General features: G+C 35.9%; 1 protein-coding gene across 1 annotated transcript; it reads left to right on the top strand.

The window, feature by feature from the left end:
- The first annotated feature begins 353 nt into the window (after nt 1-353).
- On the top strand, nt 354-23,191 carry LOC124358902. The gene is made up of 5 exons (XM_046811154.1): nt 354-1,904; nt 11,627-11,829; nt 14,984-15,319; nt 19,162-19,242; nt 21,844-23,191. The coding sequence occupies exons 1-5, from the start codon at nt 461-463 to the stop codon at nt 22,003-22,005; spliced, it is 2,226 nt and encodes a 741-aa protein (XP_046667110.1). The 5' UTR covers nt 354-460; the 3' UTR covers nt 22,006-23,191.
- Nucleotides 23,192-23,529: the final 338 nt, after the last annotated feature.

Genomic DNA, 23,529 nt, shown 5'->3' with positions numbered 1-23,529 from the left:
CAGTATGCACTTTCAATTAACGGAAACTTAAAATAAACTACGAAAATCTATAACTGTTGAGGTTTTCTTAAAAGCAAAATTTCTTACAACTCCGTGCCAAGCAAACTTTTATATTATCACATTGTTTTACTTTAAAAGTGCCAATACACTATTAATTATAGTCTATGCAAATGAAATTATTATTCACTACATTATCATTATCACGCTCTGGTAGTAAACGTCATTCAATAGAATAGAAACAATAAGGAGGCAGTCGCACACTCTGGTAGACACGGGTGGAACTACAGCAGACAGCGCCAACAGATAGCCGAGTGGCGCAGTCGCCGGCTGATGGCGAGTCGATATCTCGGCGTGTCGCGGTACTCACTCGAACTGCGGTATTTTTAGTGGGGAGAGGGGAGACTCCTAGTTCCAAAAATACAGCCAGCTGAGCCACATCCAGTGATGTCCAAATGTCGCTATGGAAGATGTGAGCAACGTCGGCGTGACGGAAGAAACGACCCCGAAGGAGGTTCTCGCGGCCGGTGGAGTGTCGCGGAGTCGCCGGACGGCCTCGGGGCACAGTCGGTACGGACATCGGCGGAGTCCCACGACCGGGCATCGCGTGCGGAGGAACAAGACTCCGGAGCCTAACTTCGCCCCGCCGCCGGTGGAACCGGGTAAAAGTCCGAAGCAGAAGAAGGAAAAAGTAAAAAGAAGCCTCTCTTCTCCGGGGAAGATCCAGGAACCGGGACACAAGCGGATATCGAGTTCGGACGAAGATGAGGAGGCTTCCAAACCGAGGAAACTTTCGAAAACGAAATCCGAATCTACGAAGTCAAAACTTGAAGCTTCCAAAAGATGGTCGGGCGTTTCCCTCACATCGACAGACGTGAGTAATGAGGAGGTGAAGCCGATTAAGCCCAAAACACCTCCTCCGAAACCGTCCTTGAGGACTCGGAGTAAGTCGAGAGGCAGGGAGGAAAAGGAGGAGAAGAACGCAGAAGACAGAAATTCTTCTTGGTGGAAGTCCTGGCCCAGTTGGACCCAGAGAATCAGAGGGAAGTCATTGGAGCGAGATCCTGGCGTGGAAGACCACAAGCCAGTCCCTCCGAGAAGGAACAGGAGTTTGGAACGGCCTCCGGTCATAAAAGAGAAGGAGAAGAGAGCCGCCGCGAAAAAAGAAAAGGAGGAAGCGCCAGTTGCCAAGAAACGAAGCAAATCGAAAAGTCGAACGACGAGTGATGAAGAACGTGTTGTTATTGAAGAGCGTAGACGAAGCTTGGACGAAAGTAGTGATGAGTTCTGGAAAGCATCTGATGGTGCGCGAAGAAGACACGTCGAGGAAAAAGTAGATAAACGAGAAGAATTTCCAAAAGATCTGGACACTCCAGTAGATGAAGATAATTCTTCTAAACAGCTAGTACTGGTGGAAGCTTTGGTCGAGAGAAAGGAAAGAGACTCTGACAGAGAAGAAGAGCAAGTGAAAGAAGAACCGAAGGAAAAGGTTTCAGTCAGGCAAGCTATCCAAGAAATACGATCCGAGTGGAAGAACTTTCTCAGGGACCACCCCGGGGAAATCAAGAGGATCAGATCAGCCACGAACAGTTGCATAGTGAACTTTGTGATACTCATGATTTACTGCGGGACTGGAGCTCTGATATTCAGATTCACGGAAGGTGCGTTCGAGTCGTTCTACAAGTGCGGGGTGAAAAGAGTGAAGAGAGACTTTGTGGACGCGCTGTGGACATCCAGTCATCATCTTCGGGAGGAGGACTGGAAGTCTTTGGCCAGGCGGAAGTTGATGGAGTTCGAGGAGCAGCTCCACACGGCCTACGAGGCCGGCATGACCTCCTACAGCGGCCTCAAGGCTTGGAGCTTCTTGAACGCTGTCATTTACTGCATCACCGTCGTCACAACTATTGGTAAAATATATAGTGTACACATATACACTAAGCAAAATCAATAATGAATATTTACTATAAGCAAATAATATTTTTTGTTGTGTTGTACTTAAATGTAATAAAGTTAACAATGGAATATTGAGTATAAAACGATAATGATACCAACTGGAAACATTCACCTTGCTTCATGTTTATTTTTTATTAGAAGAGGCTTGTATTGTATAGAAGAGGCTTATAACATTAATATAACAAATCAAATGTAGATGCATCTAACTTTCATCTTGTCTGAATTATTTACAAACAGTACTAGCTTTTTTCAATTAAAAAAATATTATTTATCATTAATTTAATTGTTAAATAAAAAAAAGGAAATTATTGCCCACTAATGTAAGAACTGTAATCCCACTTAATTTAAAACGTACAAAAGTATCTAGTTCTGAACTCACATACTGATAACATTTAAAACATATGTTTGCAGTTTGGTAAAGAGATAGTTTTTACAATCGTAAGATGGAGGAAAATTTCGAGCCAATATATATTGCTGGTGTTGTACAGTAAAGATAGTAAAGGATGTTTTTATCAGTTGAAGTTACATAGGACTTGGAAGCTCTCCCTAAACCTTGACCTGGGAACGAACGGAATAAAGGAGGTGGTTGTTGTCTCATGAGCATAATATGTTGTATATAGCATCTTAACAATCGAACTGTTTCCCCGACAAACTAAAAATATTGAGTGTATATTTATAGTACTGTAACACATTGAATTTAAACACATAACATTGTTTTATGATACAAAACTTTGAAAATTCCACATTGAGAATAATAAAGAATTTAAAATATTTAGAGGAAATAAAGTAATAATAGTTTTTATAATTATAATTTTAAACCAAACAAAATAATACGTAACCATTGTTATCAACAATTATTTTTATTATATTCTACATTTATATCTATCGCCCTCGATGTATAAGGCTTTTAACCAAGAGACCATGGATAAAACACAAGTTGAATGCTGATAGTTACAACTACATTCCAGTCCGTGATTGTTTACTCTGTTAATATTTAGCTTCGATGATTATGTGTGATTTTCTGGCCATCCCTGAAACCGGGACGCAGACAACAGATTAGAAACGGAAAGGTCTAGGTAAAACGTGGGAATAAAGATTCGCGTAAGACATACACCTGTGAGGAGTGTTAATTAATACATTTAATCTTGTAGATATGCTCTGAGCAAGGACGTAGCCAGCGAGGGGGGTCCAAGGTGTTTTTAAATTGTTTAACCCCCTAAATTTTTAATTTTTTCAATTACTTTTTTAGTAAACGATTATTATTATTAAACAATAAATTATTTCGGACATGTACTGTTGAAAGATCGTTCTTAACAAAGAAAAGGGCCAAGAACTTTTAAGGAACAAAATGGGGTCTTATTCCCTGTCCACTACGGTAATATATAACTTGTCTGCACCCCCTCCCCCCACATTTTTCCCTTGCTACGCTCTTGCCTCTGTGGTAATATGCAGTGTTCTGTTGGCTAAAAGTAGGGAGGCTGATTGATTTTGGTACATGGGAAGTTTAAAGATTCGTGTATACTTGTGAGAAATTAATTATTTCGTTGTGGCAACGAAATATCATTATATTGAGGTTTTGACGTGATAATTCAGATGAGAGCTTCAGGTATAAATAGTTCAAAATCCACTATTGCTGAAAAACTACATAAAGTGGATTATGACAGATAAAATGGTGTTACTTACATATGACATTTTAAATAAACAAATACTGCAGAAAAGTGTCAAATTATTGTGCAAATAGTAATTTATTGTTTTAACAATTAACATGTTGAATCAATAAATGAAGCTGATGCTGTGGTCATTTAAACATTATCACCAGGACATGTTATCAGTGTCACTGATCGATGACCGAATGTGATCTCAATTCTGTTAGTAACTATCAGTTAGAGAAGGCGAAGATGCCAATTCAAGTCGACGCACATATAGTTTTCACTCTGTGGTGAAACTGTAAGTAACCAGCGTCACCAGTGCCAAAAACAATGTTGACTAAGTCAAGTGAACGCAGTGTGCCAAGACGAGGTTCGATATAACCGTAATTCTTTCCAAATTGTAATACATGCACAAATAAAATACATTACTTAATGCAATAGTCATCGCAACATTTGTAAGCAGAACGAACACTACAATGAGTGAGTGCTGATGATGTGGTGTTAATATCTAGATACAGTACTTAGAAGTGGGATGTTCAGAACGGTTTAAAACTATGATCTGTTGGAATACTATTCTATAACACGCGCTCTAACCTCTTAGTCGACATTGACCTTGTAAAGAGTCCATACCGCCGTTTGTAGTAAAACATTTTGTCCTTATAAAAGGAACTTGGTCATTCTATTAGTATGAAAGGTGCTCACGGAATCCCCATGTTTTTAACTCTATGAAGTACTGTACTTCAGTTGTCTTCTACCATTGATGAGTGATTAGTTAATTATTTATTGACGAATGTTGCTAATTAATCGTTAATTAAGCTTCATTTAAAACTAGAGCTCTTCACGTTAACCTTATCTTTAAATGTATTCAGGAGTAGGCAGAACACGTGGATACTTAGAACCAGAAACGAGAGTTTATACAGGATAGTAGACTACAGTATCCTTGGATACGTGCCGTTTCAAGCCCGTCTGATTAGTTGCAATTTCTTCATCTTTGCAGCGATAAGAGGTTTGAGTCAGATAGTTTCACTGATAAAGACATCATTGATGCTTCTATTTTTATCTGTAATCATAATATTCGTTCTGTACCTAATGATTGTCCAAAACTAATCAAAGTTAGTAATTAAAGAAACGAATATTGTTAATAGCTTTTAACTTGTAGAATAATATAGGAGATTGTTTTCATGTTAAATAAAACCATATGGAAGAAGTTTAGGCTTTGACGGATATTTACTGGTAATGTAGGCAAGTTTACTTATTCGTTGAGCTTTAGCGAAGTGTATCCCTCTTTTGCTTTTAAGACTTGAAATTGTGCATGAAGCTTTATTTCTGTATGAGAATCACTGACTTTGATGATGGGACATGTCATTCCATGGGACTTAACTGGGCGCTACTGAATAATTTTAAATTGGGCTTAGGCAAAGGAAGAACAAATAAATTAAAAAAAAAAAACTCAATCCACCTATGAGAGATTGAAACAGGTGACATATTAACACACGGAAATAACTACCCCCGTACGTACAAAATGTTATAGTGACTTGTGTATGATTTAATAGTTACTCAAACACTTATAAGAAACCTAATTTAGTGAAAATAATGTGAATATACATTGTGGTAATATATGTCGAGCACGATTTCACATGACTTTAAACTGTACATGAAACTTTTTAAGAGTGAATTCTGTGGTGCGTCATTTTATATTTATGGATATTAAATTTTGCGTGCAACCACAGTGAACCTATTTACGACATTTCAACCTTGTTTCATTCCAAAAGTTAAAATAAAATATTGTGGAAAACTGTAAAGCAAGCATTCAACCTCTCTGGGTCTGCGACGAAACACAAACGTCAACAAGACATTCAAAAAGATGATGCTCTAAAAGAAACACCATCACTTTACACCCAACTTTAGTACGAGTGTAACTCAAAATATTTACGGACGTGTCGCCAAAATGCAGCCCGGGTTTATGAATGAAGTCATCTGGCCGGTTAAACATAAACAGCTGTTTTGGTAGAATGTTTAGGCGGTCGCCAGGAACATGTGGGCGGTAACCGGTATAAATAGAGCCCAGAGTGGAACAGGTCTACTATATCGGTATCGGTGACTCTTCACCCACGGGTGTACGGTGACTAACTAGGCCTTGCTGTATGGCTAACCGAGTAATATATGTTAAAACTTACACAGTATTGTCAAGTAATCACGACATTATCTACAAGGCTATGTAGTTTGTTAATAGGTGGGAGTGCCGATGTCCGAGCGGTCCAAGACGTTGGACTTTGAGTCTGAGTTGGAGATAGCGTATGTTCGAATCCGGTCTGCGACCCTAGCACTTTTTATCCGTACCATCGACCTTGTACTGTATCTACTCTCCCCCTTATTCTGTTTGATAGGATCCTCGCACAGGCCAGTGGCCCATGATAAAGGCAGAATAGGGTATAAAACGAGGAAAATAAGATATAATTTGAGTTAAGAAATCCATCGAACCTTGGAATTGTAAAAATATAACAGAACATACTTTATCATTACTTAATACCTTTACATTGGTACTGTTCGTATAGCATTTATAATTCCAGTACCTTCACGTAACGTAGCTATGGTAGGAAGGGTTGATTCAATTTGAATGTTGATTTTAGCTCCAGTTCACCTTCCTCTTATTTTTTATTTAATTTTTTATTTGATTTTCATTTATTCAGGTCCTCCAGTTCACTTAGCTAAATTTAAACATTCAAATTAATCAACTCTTCCTACCACAGCTACGTTATGTGTAGAAAACTCGTGTCAGAAACGCCGTAGTGCGCTCAATTGTGCACCTGATGAGAGAATGAGAATACCTCTTTACCTATTTATAGGTGTCACTGATGTCGAGACGATGTAAAGTTTAGTTTAGAGCTTCGCCGCCGTCGATTTCGATGGATGTCTTCAGAGGAACATGGTTCCAGATTCCAGGAGTCGATTCTGAGACGCGTCCCCTTCCCACATAGATGCTTTATGTTTAGAAGACTCGGTTGCTCCACCGAGCTTTGGCATCGTGATCGTAGTGCACTCAATTGTGCACCTGATGAATATCGTCCAAATTTACGTAATCATTCATATAAAACATAACATATACTTAAGCCATACATTTTTAGACAATGCTTGGTTACACTAGTGCTAAAATGATATAAGTTGAGAGATAAGTCTGGATATATCTATATAAAAGTTTAATGAGGCAATGAAATTATAATGGCGTCTGGAATGAGGTGACTGTAGGTGGGTGGCCAACTTTCAGGAGATTTGGAAACATTGGTGTGCGTTTCAAAATTCTTCGTCATGGATTTAGGTATAATTATAAAATGTAAAGAGGTCATACATTATTTTGGTCTGCCTCGTTTTCGGGAATACAGGTGTGAAGGATTTACTAAAATGTCTTTATTCCTGTAGGAGTTATAACGTGCTAAAGTCTAACCGACCTAACATAAGAATAAGGGTTAAAAATGAGAATAAGCACAATTATATGTGGTGTCTGTAGGTGGATCCGTAACTTTTGGGAGCTATAGCGTTAGTGGGGTAGTGGGCAACTTGGAATTTGAAATCTTGGATTTGGATAGATTTCTCAAATAGGAAAGGGTTCATGAGGTATACTCATTTTGAACTGCCTCATTCTCAGTATAACTAAATATGAAACATTTTTTCCTTTGTTACCACAGCTCCCTTGCATAAACACACCCAGTAGTAGACGCCCATTATGATTCCCTGTACTGTCAAAATTGTATAGGAGTGTATCCGGACTTAAGCCTCACTCTGTGTAAAGAAGCTGGGTTATGTTGATAACCCCATTTAATACCCCTTACGTAGTTGTTTCGCCATTACGCAGCTAATGATATTTTTCGATAGCGTATTGATAACGATAAACAACCTATCGAAAATAGGATTTTTCCGGACATTTGCCATCGTTCATGATACAAAAAATCAGTAACACTACGTTTCGAGATCTGCAATCTGATCTCTTCTTCAGGTAAATAACTAACCTAACAAACTCTACCAGTCTTAGGTGGGAAAATTCTATTTCCTTCACAATCCTTCCATCGTCAAAAACAAACTTTAAACAAAGTATCGAAAATAGTACTTTTTAATTTATTTTTTCACGTGTGGGCACGATTGGATCATTTGAAGTACAGATAACGCTGTTTAGGTGATTTGGGCTTTCTTTATGCTACACTTGTATGAATCTTTCGAATGGATTTTATTTTCTTCTGGCACCAAGTTCTTGGATTTAAACTCTTCAGTCGAAACTGTTTGGCTGAATCTGTTTCTATTATATATGTGTTCTTTTATTGTAGCAATCCATCTAATTGTTTCCATTTTAAACGGAAATAGTTAAGTATTTTCATGAAATTCTAATTTGCTTTGTTAGTCTGGTAGGGTACATTCTCTTGATGTGTACGTAAAAGTTAAACTATCGTTTCCTTACGACAGAGTGTATTTCAGTTTATTTTTATATTTCATTGTTTCTTTTGAATCAATAATCGTGTATAATACATTAACTAGCTTTCAACACATTTCATGCAAATTATTTTATTTTAAAAGTTCATGAACAACACAACTCTCAGATCATAATCACAAGCCATCCTAAGGGAGATCCGAACTGAAGTTGATTGTCTATTTTGAGCTTCCCATTCAACGGTAACAAAAGTTCAAATCATACTGAAACAGCTGTTTTCAATCCTAACCAAGAACCAAGAACTCACCAATGAAGTGCGGTTTAAAATAGTCGGCGTCGACAAAAACAAAGGGGGAAAGAATGCAGTCTACAGCCAAACTATTTGAAATTAATGGGTTTCATGTTTTATTGGACCTTGTTCAACCTTCTATCCGTGTCATTGTCAACAGCAAAATTATAAAACAAGTAGTTTCAATCAAAACATTTCATAGTTTAAAATTTGTTTTATTTCTTCCCAGAGTTTTCATTGATTTAAAAAAGAATTGTAATGAAGTATACATTAATCTCTAATGTACAAAAATATAGAATTAACAACACATTTGAAACCAAAAACAAACACTATAATCTTTAATGAGAAACGATTTAAATTTCATTTAATCAGCCATAAGCCTGCAAATCGTACATTATTGTGATTTACAGTAATTCAGAACCCCAGAGGTACAGAATAAATATGGATAAAGTGAGCACAAAGTTTGCTTTCTATGCAGCAAACTTAAAACAGATGGCTTAGCAATATTATTGAGAAGCATTTAACAAATAAGGCTCTGTTAAATTGATGTAAAAATGTACAAACTTTGAGAACTATTTCTCATTATTTCCTGATTCGGGGTTGGCAAAATCTTCCTCAAAGTAGCCTATCTGCAAGAGAGTCTGCAAGAGAGATAGTAGATGAGTGGAAGTACTCCCATTTAATAATTGTTAGAAATTAAAATACTTTGCGAACCGCAATGAGGAAATTACGCTAACAGCTGATTTTGTAATGGATTGCGTCTTGTACAACAGCTATTATAATAATGCAGTGATGTTATAATCCTTTGAAAACAATAGATGTTATGAGGATGTATATGTCCTTAAAGATCACATCTGCCTGTGGTTTGTAAAGTTCAACATCATGAACACTAAATTAATTATGTACACTAAGTTAATTAAATTATGTTAATGTCCTTTGGAAACAACAGATGTAATGAGGATGTATATTTTCTTAATGATCACTTCTGCCAATGTTTTGTAAAGTGTAAAATCATGTACTATAGCTAATTATGTTATAGACCTTTGTAAATAATAGACGTTATGAGGATGTATACTTACTTAATGATAACGTCTGTCTGTGGTTTGTAAAGTTTAACATCGTGCATTATAGGTAGTAAAATAATTTTATAGACATTTTGAAACAATAGACGTTATGAGGATGTATATTTCCTTAATGATCACATCTGCCATTGGTTTGTAAAGTTTAACATCGTGCATTATAGCTAGTAAAATGATGTTATAGACATTTGGAAACAATAGACGTTATGAGGATGTATATTTCCTTAAAGACCACATCTGCCTGTGGTCTGAAATGTTTAACATCATGTACTGTAACTAGTAAAATTATGTTATAGACCTTTGGAAACAATAGACGTTATGAGGATGTATATTTCCTTAAAGACCACATCTGCCTGTGGTCTAAAAGGTTTAACATCATGTACTGTAACTAGTAAAATTATGTTATAGACCTTTGGAAACAATAGACGTTATGAGGATGTATATTTCCTTAAAGACCACATCTGCCTGTGGTCTAAAAGGTTTAACATCATGTACTGTAACTAGTAAAATTATGTTATAGACCTTTGGAAACAATAGACGTTATGAGGATGTATATTTCCTTAAAGACCACATCTGCCTGTGGTCTAAAAGGTTTAACATCATGAACTATATCTAGTAAAATTATGTTATAGACCTTTGGAAACAATAGACGTTATGAGGATGTATATTTCCTTAAAGACCACATCTGCCTGTGGTCTAAAAGGTTTAACATCATGTACTGTAACTAGTAAAATTATGTTATAGACCTTTGGAAACAATAGACGTTATGAGGATGTATATTTCCTTAAAGACCACATCTGCCTGTGGTCTAAAAGGTTTAACATCATGTACTGTAACTAGTAAAATTATGTTATAGACCTTTGGAAACAATAGACGTTATGAGGATGTATATTTCCTTAAAGACCACATCTGCCTGTGGTCTAAAAGGTTTAACATCATGTACTGTAACTAGTAAAATTATGTTATAGACCTTTGGAAACAATAGACGTTATGAGGATGTATATTTCCTTAAAGACCACATCTGCCTGTGGTCTAAAAGGTTTAACATCATGTACTGTAACTAGTAAAATTATGTTATAGACCTTTGGAAACAATAGACGTTATGAGGATGTATATTTCCTTAAAGACCACATCTGCCTGTGGTCTAAAAGGTTTAACATCATGAACTATATCTAGTAAAATTATGTTATAGACCTTTGGAAACAATAGACGTTATGAGGATGTATATTTCCTTAAAGACCACATCTGCCTGTGGTCTAAAAGGTTTAACATCATGTACTGTAACTAGTAAAATTATGTTATAGACCTTTGGAAACAATAGACGTTATGAGGATGTATATTTCCTTAAAGACCACATCTGCCTGTGGTCTAAAAGGTTTAACATCATGTACTGTAACTAGTAAAATTATGTTATAGACCTTTGGAAACAATAGACGTTATGAGGATGTATATTTCCTTAAAGACCACATCTGCCTGTGGTCTAAAAGGTTTAACATCATGTACTGTAACTAGTAAAATTATGTTATAGACCTTTGGAAACAATAGACGTTATGAGGATGTATATTTCCTTAAAGACCACATCTGCCTGTGGTCTAAAAGGTTTAACATCATGAACTATATCTAGTAAAATTATGTTATAGACCTTTGGAAACAATAGACGTTATGAGGATGTATATTTCCTTAAAGATCACATCTGCCTGTGGTTTGTAAGGGTTGCGACCTCATGGTACTACACCGGGTGTTTTACTACATAATACTAAACAAATCAATACTTTCGGCCATAAACGTTGTGAAGGAGTATTTTACCTCAGACACCAGCATGTTCTTTCGAGGTTTGATCTTTTTCGCAGATTATTATAGTTTACGGTTTTAAATATTTATCAAACATCGAGGTTTGCAAGGTTCTCCTATAGAGAAGAGGTTTGAAGAAATTGCAAATGTGTTAACTTCTGAAACATTTATAATTACATATTAAAACTAGAATCACAGATAATGTTTATTTTTCAAACACTTATGCTACCGTATAGTATAGGCAATACCGATATTAAAAAGTGAACAATAATATACTCGGTTTATGAACAGAGTTACTACTGTACAAACTATATTTGTTGCAAGTAGCCTACTACATTCACTGGCGTTTGTGAAAAATGGGGATGCAACAACGTTACTGACAGTTAGACCTCTTTAAATATAACAAATCCTAATAGTCCAAAACTTCAGCAGATTCCTCTTCTGTTTGCAGGCTACGGACACATCTCACCCTCGACGACGACCGGGAGAGCGATCACCATAGTGTACGCCATCTTCGGCATCCCCATGTTCCTCATACTGCTGGCCGACTTCGGCAAGCTGTTCACCAGAGGCATCAAGTTCATCTGGGCCTTCGTGCGGCGCGTCTATTACACAGGCAGCTGCAAGAAAGTGAGGCGTACTGTTCCTGTACAGGTCAGCGGCTGATTAGATCTAATTAGAATTAGATAATGTGCTAATAAGAATGATCAAGTGTATGTATATCATTGATAATTAGAATAGATTAAAGTTACTTTCTGTGTTGGTCTGTTTGTACGTCGATATTTTCTAAACTACTGAACGGATTTTCCTTCGGTTTTCACTGCTGGCTTCTTTATGAACTAGAACAAGTTCCTAGGTGTGGTACATCAATATTTTAATGGCGGAAAATATAATAGTAACATCCTACCGTCAATCATTAAAAATTCATCTGTCTTAACGGTTACGGTGACATGTTTCGAAGGTTGACCTTCATCGCCAGACCTGAGTAGTCGTGGTGGTGGATGTCTTTGTCATAGAATTATAATTACACAACACAACACAGTATACATATAAATAGGTAAACACCACTAGCACAATATACACAAACACGACCGCGCGATGCTTCCTATGGTAACGGCAGGTGGACGGTTATTTATTTATATGTATACTGTGTTGTGTTGTGTAATTTTAATTCTATGACAAAGCCATCCACCACCACGGCTACTCAGGTCTGGCGATGAAGGTTAACCTCCGAAACATGTCACCATTAAGACCACATGAATTTGGATTGAATTAACATTTATGGGCAAATAAGGCAAAAATAATAATCTCGAGGGACAATGTTATTTTCTTGATCTTATGAACACAGTGCATGATATCTTATAGTAAGACTATGAGGTGCCCAGCTTATCCCTTTACGTAGTATCTAATGTTTCTGGTGTGCATAGTTTTGGTAAGAGGTGTATTTTTCTAGGTGGCATAACTAGGTAAGGGATTATTTGCCCATAACTTTTGCTAGGATCGTCGTAGAGATAGTTGGTTCATGTCATTTTATTACCATTGAATAGACCTTTAAAATGATATGTCACAAGATAGGAGTTGCAATATTAAAATTTAAAGTTACCCCCTTTAATCCTCTTTGAAATGGTAAAGATAGTATATCGATATCTCAATCCATTTGGAATATATCCAGGTGTATCAGGACTTAATTTATACCATATATATATATATATATATATATATATATATATGGTATATATATATATGGTATATATATATGGCTTATATATATATATATATATATATATATATATATATATATATATATAAGCTTTTCAACTGGGGGTGGTTTTGGGCTCTGGGGCTCATTTTCGGTGAAGTTATGCTGAAATTTTCGGTAAGTGGCACCATGTGGACAACGACAATAGTCTGATTTTTTATACGAAATCTACCTAAAAATCCAAGGAGGTTCAAACCACATGACTGCACAATACCATAGAGAAGGTGAAACTTGTGTTTCCCACTTAACACAGACCTGCATAAGGTGACCTTCATTGTAATCGGGTAACTCTGCTCACTAGGTATTAAGAGTCAGGTACAATCACACAACACCGTAAGTTTTTATAAAAATGGAACCTCCAACAAGGATGCTATACTTGCTATGCCAACACTAAGTTAAGATATGTTGATCATTCAGTAAGTTAAGAGCTTAATACCACAATTCCTAACACATGCCAAGTTGATCATGTTGTTGTGTATTCCTCCTAATTGGTTACCTTGAAATTCTAAAACCTGTTATAGAGTACCAGAACCAGCGGAGAACATCTAGACTCTGCCACTCAAGCTCAAACACAAGCTCCAACCTCCTCTAACGGAGAAAAGGACACTGTTAGTTCGTTTCTAGCAAAAACCAGTTTTGCACCCCATTTCGTTACATTTTTATCCGTAGTTTGTTTCTATCGTATTCTAAACCCTGTTAAGTTATAGGTCTAGCATTTTTATTTCCACTTCCTGCACATTTTTCTCGTCTTCTTCTTCATTAGCTGAATAGTACAAATATATGCCACATACAATTATATGTACCCGATTAGTTTTGTAAGCGATTTATTTAGCTTCTTGTACCATTGATGTGTAGCCTTAATTGTTTTGAACCAATCTTGAGCTGTCTTCTTCATAGACCCATTTATAAGAAACATCTTCAGAATTCGTTTCCTTTAGCACATGGCTGCATCTCATATTCCTCTTTTGTGTACAGTTTTCACTTTGTAAATTTATTTTAAACAGTAATATGTTGGTGTTAGCCCCTGTTACTTTAGCCTTAGAATCTTAGTTATTATGGCTTTTCCCCCTGAAGCTTTTTTAAACGTATGAAACCCTATCTGAGTTGTTAAACGTATTGATAAGTAGTGCATATAGACTGTTTACTTTTGTAAAATCACGAAGTTGTTTTTCTGCATGTTAAATGTTTACACAAACAATATACTTATAAAACATGTTTACAGTTAAAATGTGAAAATATAAGCTTTCCTAAACTGGTATATATTTCGACAGCTCATCACTTAATTCTTGTATTACTTAAATAGCACCATATACGAGTAGACCTAACTTTGTTGATATGATTCATTACTGTTCTTATACAATTAAATAAACCTATGTGAAGTAATGGAATGGAAAACTTATGTTTCCGTATTACCAAAAATATTACATATACAATACTTAAGATCTTATAAAATATAGTGCATCATGGAGCACTGGAGTAACTGAACTAGATTGCCCAGCAGGGATCACTTCTGGCCGGTTTATACCTTCCAGTTGAACCCACCACTGGGTACAGCAAAAACCAATGTGTCACTTAAATCTGGGTAACCCTATGGATATCCAGGAGCGGCACATCACTAACCGCAAATGTCGCGATTCCGGGGTGCAAGAGCAGTTCGATAGGTCTAGTCTACTGCGGGAGATGACTGTTGGAGTTGGTGGGGTTCGTTCCCTAACTATCTTGCTAGCCTCAACAAGGGTGTGCCACCCCCTGCCTGCTTTGACTGGAGAGGCTGGTTTAGAGCTGGCCTCCCCTTCTTCCGGCGGGACATGACTTTGAGAATAGTGCCCTAATTCTTCCTCATGGATCTCGATAAGAGGCGGCCCTTACCCACCAACCTTACTCATTCTGAGTATCCTGTCACTCCATAAGCAGCGCTAAGGTACTTACAGGACTAAGTGCAGTTTATAAGCTTCTTGTCCTAAGAAAAAAAACTGAACTAGACTATCCTCTGAAGATTTAACAACTATTGCCTGTATCCTAATTGATATTTACCCTTCATATTTACAGGAGGTAATGAAGGGGGTGCAGATGGTCTATGACATAGCCACGTTCCGACGTCCAAGTCAACTGCCCCCGGGGGTTACTCTGGACGAGGGTATGCCCCCTCCTCTTCCCCCGCGGTCTTACACCCCTGGCGAGCCCCCCGGAACCCCCGCCCTCAGCACGTATGCCATCGACGACGAGTTCAACTTGCCCATCTCCGTCGCTATCTTCATCCTTCTCATCTACATCTTCTGCGGCGCCACCGTCTTCTACGTGTGGGAGAGTTGGGGTTTCTTCGAGTCCTTCTACTTCGTCTTCATCTCCATGTCCACCATAGGGTTTGGTGACTTTGTCCCGCAGGTTGGTTCCCTGCACGTTGTTGTGTGTGGTTTCGATTTACTAATTTTCCAATCAATACTTTGCTGATGTTTAGATGCCTAGTTAAGTTCATTCTTTTCATTAAAATTTTAACCACTAATTATTTATTCTCAACTTTATTGTGTTTGTACTTGTTTCTGATTGCCAGAGCGTTGATTTTGTAACAGTCTGTAAAAAGATGTTGCATCCAATGCTAAACTCTGTTGCCACTTGAATCGTTGTGGTTGCGCGCGATATCTAGCGGCTTACGAGCGAAACAGCGATTATAAATATACCACAGAAAAGTATAGGACGTGTTACATTGAGTGATGATGAATGATAACAATAATGACAATATCCGAGTATACTACAAGCTTTATTCTCTGGAAAGTCAAAGCTCGTAATATTGGAGTTTGATGCCTATAAAAACTTGTAATCTTTGCTCGTTAACCTAACCAAAGCGGGACTCATCAAGGAAACAGTTTAAACATACAATATTGCTTGTTTTACAATACACTGTACATGCTTTAAAGCATTAATTTATAATTACACAGAAATCGTAAACAAACTATCCGAAATATATAAACTGCATGTATAAGATGGAATTGGTCAGCTTTTTTACTCCTCTGAATAGTTTTTACCGGTAGTTTTGATTCTATTCCGTAAGAATGCAGCACTAGTCAATTTTTATCACCAAAAAGTCTTTTTTTATTTATATAATAATTAATATAAATGCCTACATACAATTATAGTAACACTGTCAAACAAACAACTTCAACACAATACATAAACTAGATATCGCCTTTCTCTGTTTGTTGCATTATTCCTAAATTGATTTAATTTATTAATAACATAAACAAACAAATTACAGACTATTCCACAAGGAAGAATGCAGATTTTATGGGTGATGGGGATAAAATTAGAAAAATAATCATAGATCTCAGAGCACCCAGTTTATGTAGTTAGAAGTAGAGGATAACTACATAAACGTTAACTTCTGCAGTAAAATTAATTCAAATAGACATTTTAGAGACTAAATGTGGATTACAACTTTTATGCTTTAACAGTTTTCTAATATTAAAGATTAGAATACCAAACCCTTTGAATTTTCTGCAATTAATGTAATTAATTTTTTTATGTCAGTGACCTATAAAATCGTAACAATTGTAAAGTTAAGCAAAAAGTACGAAATTGTTAATGTAACATACAATCGTGAATGAATCATGTATTGAATTTGATTTAGAACAAATTTAGAAGTACGTGAGGTCAACTTTTATTAATGGTAATAAAGTGACCATTAATAATTCTTTCATTTTGAGTTTGAGTAGTATGATCAAAGATCGTTTTTCTTGCTCGAATTTCGATTTGAGAGAAGTCCTACTACCCGGACTGATATTAGAGTGTATTAAACTATTCGATATCTATATATTTGTTTAGAAGTAAAGTCCCTTCAGTGGTCATTCACAAATTGTACGATTTCACTTGTCATTTAGTACAGTAATTGCTTAAAATTCATAAAATGTTTCCCCAAGAGTTTTGGGTTTAATAAACGTTATCTAAAACAAAAGAAACAAAATTTTGTTGTAAAATAAATTTGTTATTCTACCTTTCAGGCTAGTAAGCTATAATATCTGAGTTTGTGATAGCGCAGGTTCCAATTTTGTCTGTGACTGTCACTCTTCATCAGTACGATCGCCTTGTGCTGTATCGACTCTGTTTGATAAGGTCCTCGTACAGGCCTGTGGGCTGTGAGGACGAACAGAACAAGGCTCAAGAGGGAATGAGCCTCTCTCTTTAAAATATAAAAGAAAGAAAAAAATGTTGTGGTGTAATTTTTATGTTAGGCATATGTACTTAAATTTTCTCCACCCTTTAAACAAAAATCTGTGCAAAATCTTTATCTATCCGTAACTAATAAAACAAGTGGTTATAGCTCTGTATTTCTGTGATTTTAAATTTATTACTATAACTTCGAAATATCTTTATCATCTGCTTAAAAATTTGGTTTAGTCAGTAAGTTTCGCTTACCTTACTCGTGGGACACTTTTTATTATTACTAATACACATATTAATGCATTTCAAAAACTTTATACTTTTTACAAAATATTATATGAAAACATCGCATAACCTCAAAAAGACAAATCCATTTCTTAGGCATTTTGCTTGTTGATATTGTATAGACTATTTCGTAGCAACTGCTGTGGTAAATGTTAGATTTTTCCTAGAGCTACCTTAAAAATGTGTGTTTTTGTGTAGTCTACATTTTGTGTTTTACTCTCATCTAATAATATTTGCTTGTAGCATGAGCTAACCTAACCTAGGTGGTTGCTGTGTGTCCAGGGTTTGATCGATCCTCCGTTCGACCCAGATAATACTGATAAGAAGACGCTGATATCGCCGGTTGGTTTGATAACGCCTTGGCTTGTTCTTGCATGAAGCTCTATATCCTCTAACCTGCTCCTCCATCAGGAATAACAGTAACAACTATTAAACAATATGCTGTATGATTTAAGTATAAGTATTTAATAAAAGACTAGTTTTAAAGTCCGTGAACAAAATAAAATCCAAACTCCACACACTGTTTTATTAATCCTTTTGCTGTCACACCAACTATAATGATTCACTCCTGAATAGAAGAGCGGAGTATAGCTTACCTATACTTTTCAATAAAAATTAAATAACTAGGCCTATACGAGTTAGTTAATGTTTATAAAATATAGTTTATTCCAGCATCGCATCACCCTTTAGTAGACCAGAAAGTCTAGACAAGTAGATTTAAGCGAATATATTTAAACTTAGATGGTATAATATGTACTCGAAGACACCTGTTACTATTTACGTATTACTTGTGAGTCGTCTGCAAATTTAGGAAGTTGAATAATGTTCCTCTCTGTAAAAAAACGAGCCAACTCAGACTCGAGCTAACCTGTCTGCTCTTGGAAATTATCCAAGAAGCACAGGAATCCATGAGCTTTTTAAATATTACACTGTTATATTAACTCCAATACTCTGTTTCAATCCGGTTAGACTAAGGAGAGTGGTTACTTGATTTGGACATTTCGGAATTTTTACTGTAAAGTTCTACTAGTATATTACCGAGATTCCTCAAGTATTGCACCCTGTATTTTCGGAAATTATTGTTGATGAAGCATTAATTCTTGCACCAATCTTTGTTCTTCTATAGTATTCCTTCATTCTAGCCTTTTTATTCTTTTTTTTTAACGATCTTACGTCTTGTGATACTTTTAGCCCCACGCCGTTTCACTTTTATTGCCTTTTGATAATAAAGTTTGTTACACACATTTCAAACCAATTTTCGAAGGAGTAATTAACATTTCAATGTTTCCTAAACCAAATTAGTTCAAGAATACATAAAACAATGCGTTGAAGCCTTACATTTTCAATAGTTCCGAGGGTATACCACACCGTTGAACAAAATCGGTTTAATCATTAGGTTAAACGGTTTAATATTTTTGTTTGACTATGAACTATTTGGTTTGAAAAAGTTCAAAAATTGCTTATAAAACTTTAAAATTCCAAAATATCACTACCAAGAACCCCAGACCGACCCTCTGGGAGTCTATATATAATAAGCGTAATAGACCAAGTACCAGATTTATTTAGAGTCAGGGTGTCCGTATATCGAACAATGGCGGTGTGATTCTTTATTAGGCCATAAACTTAATTGTGAATACTGACTAACGTTTTTACACTAACTTCGAGTTCATGAAAACGTAGTTGTATTTTTTATATTATTTTTAAAGTTGGAATGTAAGTGTGTACCTAGCCAATGTACTGAGTTTTCCATTAAAGATTATAAACCGGTTGGATCTCTCATGTTCCAGAACCAAATGTACATGATGGCATCTATAGTGTACCTGGTGTTTGGCCTAGCACTAACCTCTATGTGCATCAACGTTGTCCAGGTGAGTTAATCGTCACAGGCAAACAAACGTACATTTGACAACATCTGTACTTTTAGTGATCCTGACCATTATACAGGGTGTCCCACGAATAACCCGACCAACTTGTCAGGTGGTTTCCTCTAATCAACATTCATATAAACGTATGTCTGGAAACGTTTTGTTAGCGAACTACGGCTAGCGAAAGGTTTCGCCCGATTTTCTGGGAAAGGACGGAAATAAAGTGAAACTGATGTTGTTATAGCGTAAAGTTAGGTGTTAAATGTATCGGATTTTATGTAAAATGAACTGAAAAATTGAATAAAATAAGTCCCAGACCTGTAAGATCACAAATGTCTGAGATATCAGACAAAATATACAAAATTCTGTCTCGAAAAACATGCTTTGTTTAGATTGTAAGTACAAGAGGCCTAACTTCATTATATGCGTAATAAATACGTAAATTTGTTGATTTAAAGTTATAGAGAATTTAATTCTGCGAAGAATGATGTAAAATATACCAATAATAAATAAACATAAAGCTTAAAAAATGTTTGTGTAAATTAAATTAATATGTAAAAACTACTCGCTTACGAAATCCTTAATTTAATAAACAATATTATTGCATTGTCTGTCTTATTTTTCACATGTGTTGGTTTAATTAAACATTTTTTAACTTTGTGTTTGATTATTATTGGCCTATTTTACATGATTCTCTTCAAAATAAACTTTCTCTACAAATTTTGGTTACAAAGTTTGGGTGTTTATTACCAATATAATGAAGTTAAAATGTACTTTGAATCTAATCAAAGCGTGTTTTTCGAGACCAAATTTGGCATATTTTGTCTGATATCTCAGATATGTGTAATGTTACAGATCTGGGACGTATTTTATTTACATTTTCTGTTCATTTTACATAAAATTCCGATTCATTTAACACCTAAATTTACATCAGTTTTTGCTTATGTTCATCCTTTTACAGAAAATCGGGCGAAATCTTTCGCTAGCCGTTGTTCTTTAACAAAGCGTTTCCAAACATATGTTTTTATAAACACCTGAGAAGTTTATTGGGTTACTGTATTTGTCTTGGTGTTTCAGATTACGTGGTAGGTATGACAGTTCTCGCTGACATTACATGCAAACTTTTAAATCTATAGCTAATTTCTTCTTGAAACGCCCTACGGACAGATAGGCGGACAGACAATCATACAGAAAATAAATTTTTACATCCCCCTAGCAGATAAAAGAAATTGTGTAATTCTACTAAGTTACAGACTTCAATTAAGCCAAAATTGGACATACACCATCGTAAAACACATTGCCCATGTAGAAGTGAAGTTTCACGAAAAATTTAAAGTCTGCGGATGAAGTTTTTCTTGATATCTTGACACATGATACATTCACATTTTCGTTCATTAAGTTAGGATTCATGTTTTTAAATCATAAATGTTTCGGTGATTCCGGGAATGTACTATAACGCAAGAGTGCGCTAAAATCAAACCTTTAACATTGACTTAATTGACTAATGTTAATATTTTACATGATTGTACTCAATTGTTTAAAATGTGTTTATTTTGACAGTGTGATATTCCCAATGCTATCACGGTTACTAATAAGAGGTAAGACCAATTTACAAATATTCGCTAACGCTCACGCAAACTCCGTGGAGTGAAGTGTACCATCAACAAACTCAGTGCTGCCTATATAGAAATGAAGCTAATACAAATGTTAAGTCTATAAGTCAGTAATTTTCTACATATCATGCAGACATGCAGACATTAAATTGTTTCCAACCTCTAGAGTGACAGGCTTTGCAGACGCTTGAAATTTTGCATGCAACCTCAGCGAAGCCTGTTACGTGACACGTGGTGTGGCGTACTCCTACCTTGTATAGTATTATATACATACAACAAAGCTATGTTTATACTCCAAACCTTTCTTTTTATTGCAGTATCTGGTATCTGACGCTGTCTCACACTTAACTCCTAGAATCTGGAGTCATGTTAGTCTGAAGAGATCCAAAGAAAGTAGACGACGAAGAAGCTCAAAACGAATCATTTACATCGTTTCGTCATGAGAGACACCTATAAATAGGTGAAGTGGTAGTCTCATTGTTTATCAGGTACACAATTAATTGAGTGCACTAGGATGTGATTGACACGATCTCTAAGCACGGTGGAGCAACCGAGTTTTCTAAACGTAACGTCGCTATAGTAGGAAGGGTTGATTCAATTAAATTTCGAGTTTAGCTCCAGTTCACCTTCCTTTTCCTACCATAGCTAAATGTTTATCACATTTTTGTGCACTGAATTGTGCACCTGATGAGACAATGAGACTACCACTTCACCTACGTATAGGTGTCTCTGATGTCGAAACGGTGTAAATGTTTCGTCGTCGACTGTTTTGGATCTCTTCAGAGGAACAAGACTCCAGTTTCAAGGAGTCAAGTCTGAGACAGCGTCAGATACCAGATGCTGCAATAAAAGCAAGGTGAACTGGAGCTAAACTCAAAATTCAAGTATATAGATAATTGTTCATATCCTAAAGACATCAATTTTTTATTCATCCCACAGAGTTTACATGTAGAGGTAGAAGGGCTGTACTGTAATTCCCCTCGTGTTGCAGGAGAAGCTGTCCGACTCGTTCAGGCAGGCCAGCGCGAAGATTGGTGCCACGATCGGACTCCGAGTGGCCGAGGAGGACGGCACGGTCACCCCTGTGGCGCCCGCCCCCGTCGAGATAGCCGAGGTCCATAACACCAAGACCCCCACACCCTCGGCCTCCTAACAGCTCCCCAGTCTGCCCCACTGTGGTGCCTTGCACACCTACAACGTCCTTCATCGTCTTGAAATTTTGTTCTTCAATTTGCATCGGACCACCGTTTTGATGGAAACACACCGTGGACATCCACCGACCGCGATGGCAAGATTCCTAAACATCCAACTCGAATTCTTTTGGTGTTTTCAACGTTTTAAGAAGTGTTTAATTCATAACAGTTCCCCACCCAGCCAGATTTATATTGTACTTATCTAAACTGTTACACTTGACCAATAATTTTACTCTCGTTGTTGCAAAGTTGCCTTTAAAAATCAAATATATCTTAATGCAAAATCGCTTGGTTAGTTCATTTAAAAAATATATTTGATGCACATCATTGTAAAATAAATAATTTTGCATTTCTTAAAATATATAAAACCTGTACATGAAGTGATATTTTTATTATTAAATACATATTTCTATGCTAGAAAGAAATTAAAAAAAAAAACATTAATGTACCTATAGCTTAAATTCATTAACTTTTAAATCTCTATGACATGTTAATTATAATAAGGACTGTATATTTCTACAAAACATTAATGTTGACTATTTTTGCATAATTATTGCAATTAAACGTGTTAAATTAAACTCATCGATGACTGTGAATTTGATTAAGGTTTAGTTTTTTAACTGAAGTATATAGTGTTGAAAGATTATCACCGTTATTTTTGTATATTTAGACATGTTATTTATGTTATACAATTAATACGATGTTACTTGCAAATTGTGCTTGGAGGTTGTGTAATGAATGTAAATAAAAGGGATTGTAAAAGATATCAACTTACACGTAATAAAAGCATGAGTTTCACGCTTTAAAACGTTTAGCGAATCTAAGCTTGAGTCATTATAAACGATAAGAACCGCTAACGAAATTGCCTTTCTCTATTATTCTATCCAACCGGCTTTTTAGGGTACCTATTCAACTTACTAACTGACCGCTGTTTCATACTATATTTCTAATACATTGTTCATATTTCTATTTATATTTGGTGATTTGATTGAAGTGTCACATGTAAAACTGTAAGTAAGATTATCGAAAGGTGAACATCAATAATGAATTCTTACTGGCCGGAAGACGCAAAGTACAATACAATTAACGTGGATGGTTTTGTTATAAGTGTAAATACGACTGAAAAAAAAATAATTTCATACACGATATGTGTTATTTATTAACCCTTATTCTAACACTCTTCATTTAGAATATACTCCCCTGCAATCAGTTTGAGGAACAACACTCATGATGGAGAAATTAATTATTATTATTGAAGTTAGTCAATATCAAATAACAATAATGTGTAGTTATTTTGGATCTGAAATAACAAATATTTATAAAACGAAGTGCTGTAAGTAAACAAGGAAGTAAAAGGAATAGGCGAGGAGATTTTCCGGAAATTTTGACTCTCATAAAGATGCAAGATATTGTGAAGTCATATTGTATCTGAAATAACAAGTCTTTGTAAAACGAGATGCTGTCAATAAACAAGTAAGCTTGAG

This window comes from Homalodisca vitripennis, chromosome 4 (assembly GCF_021130785.1).
Source record: "Homalodisca vitripennis isolate AUS2020 chromosome 4, UT_GWSS_2.1, whole genome shotgun sequence".
Classification (NCBI taxonomy): Eukaryota; Metazoa; Arthropoda; class Insecta; order Hemiptera; family Cicadellidae; genus Homalodisca; species Homalodisca vitripennis.
This window is presented reverse-complemented; position numbering and strand designations above follow the sequence as displayed.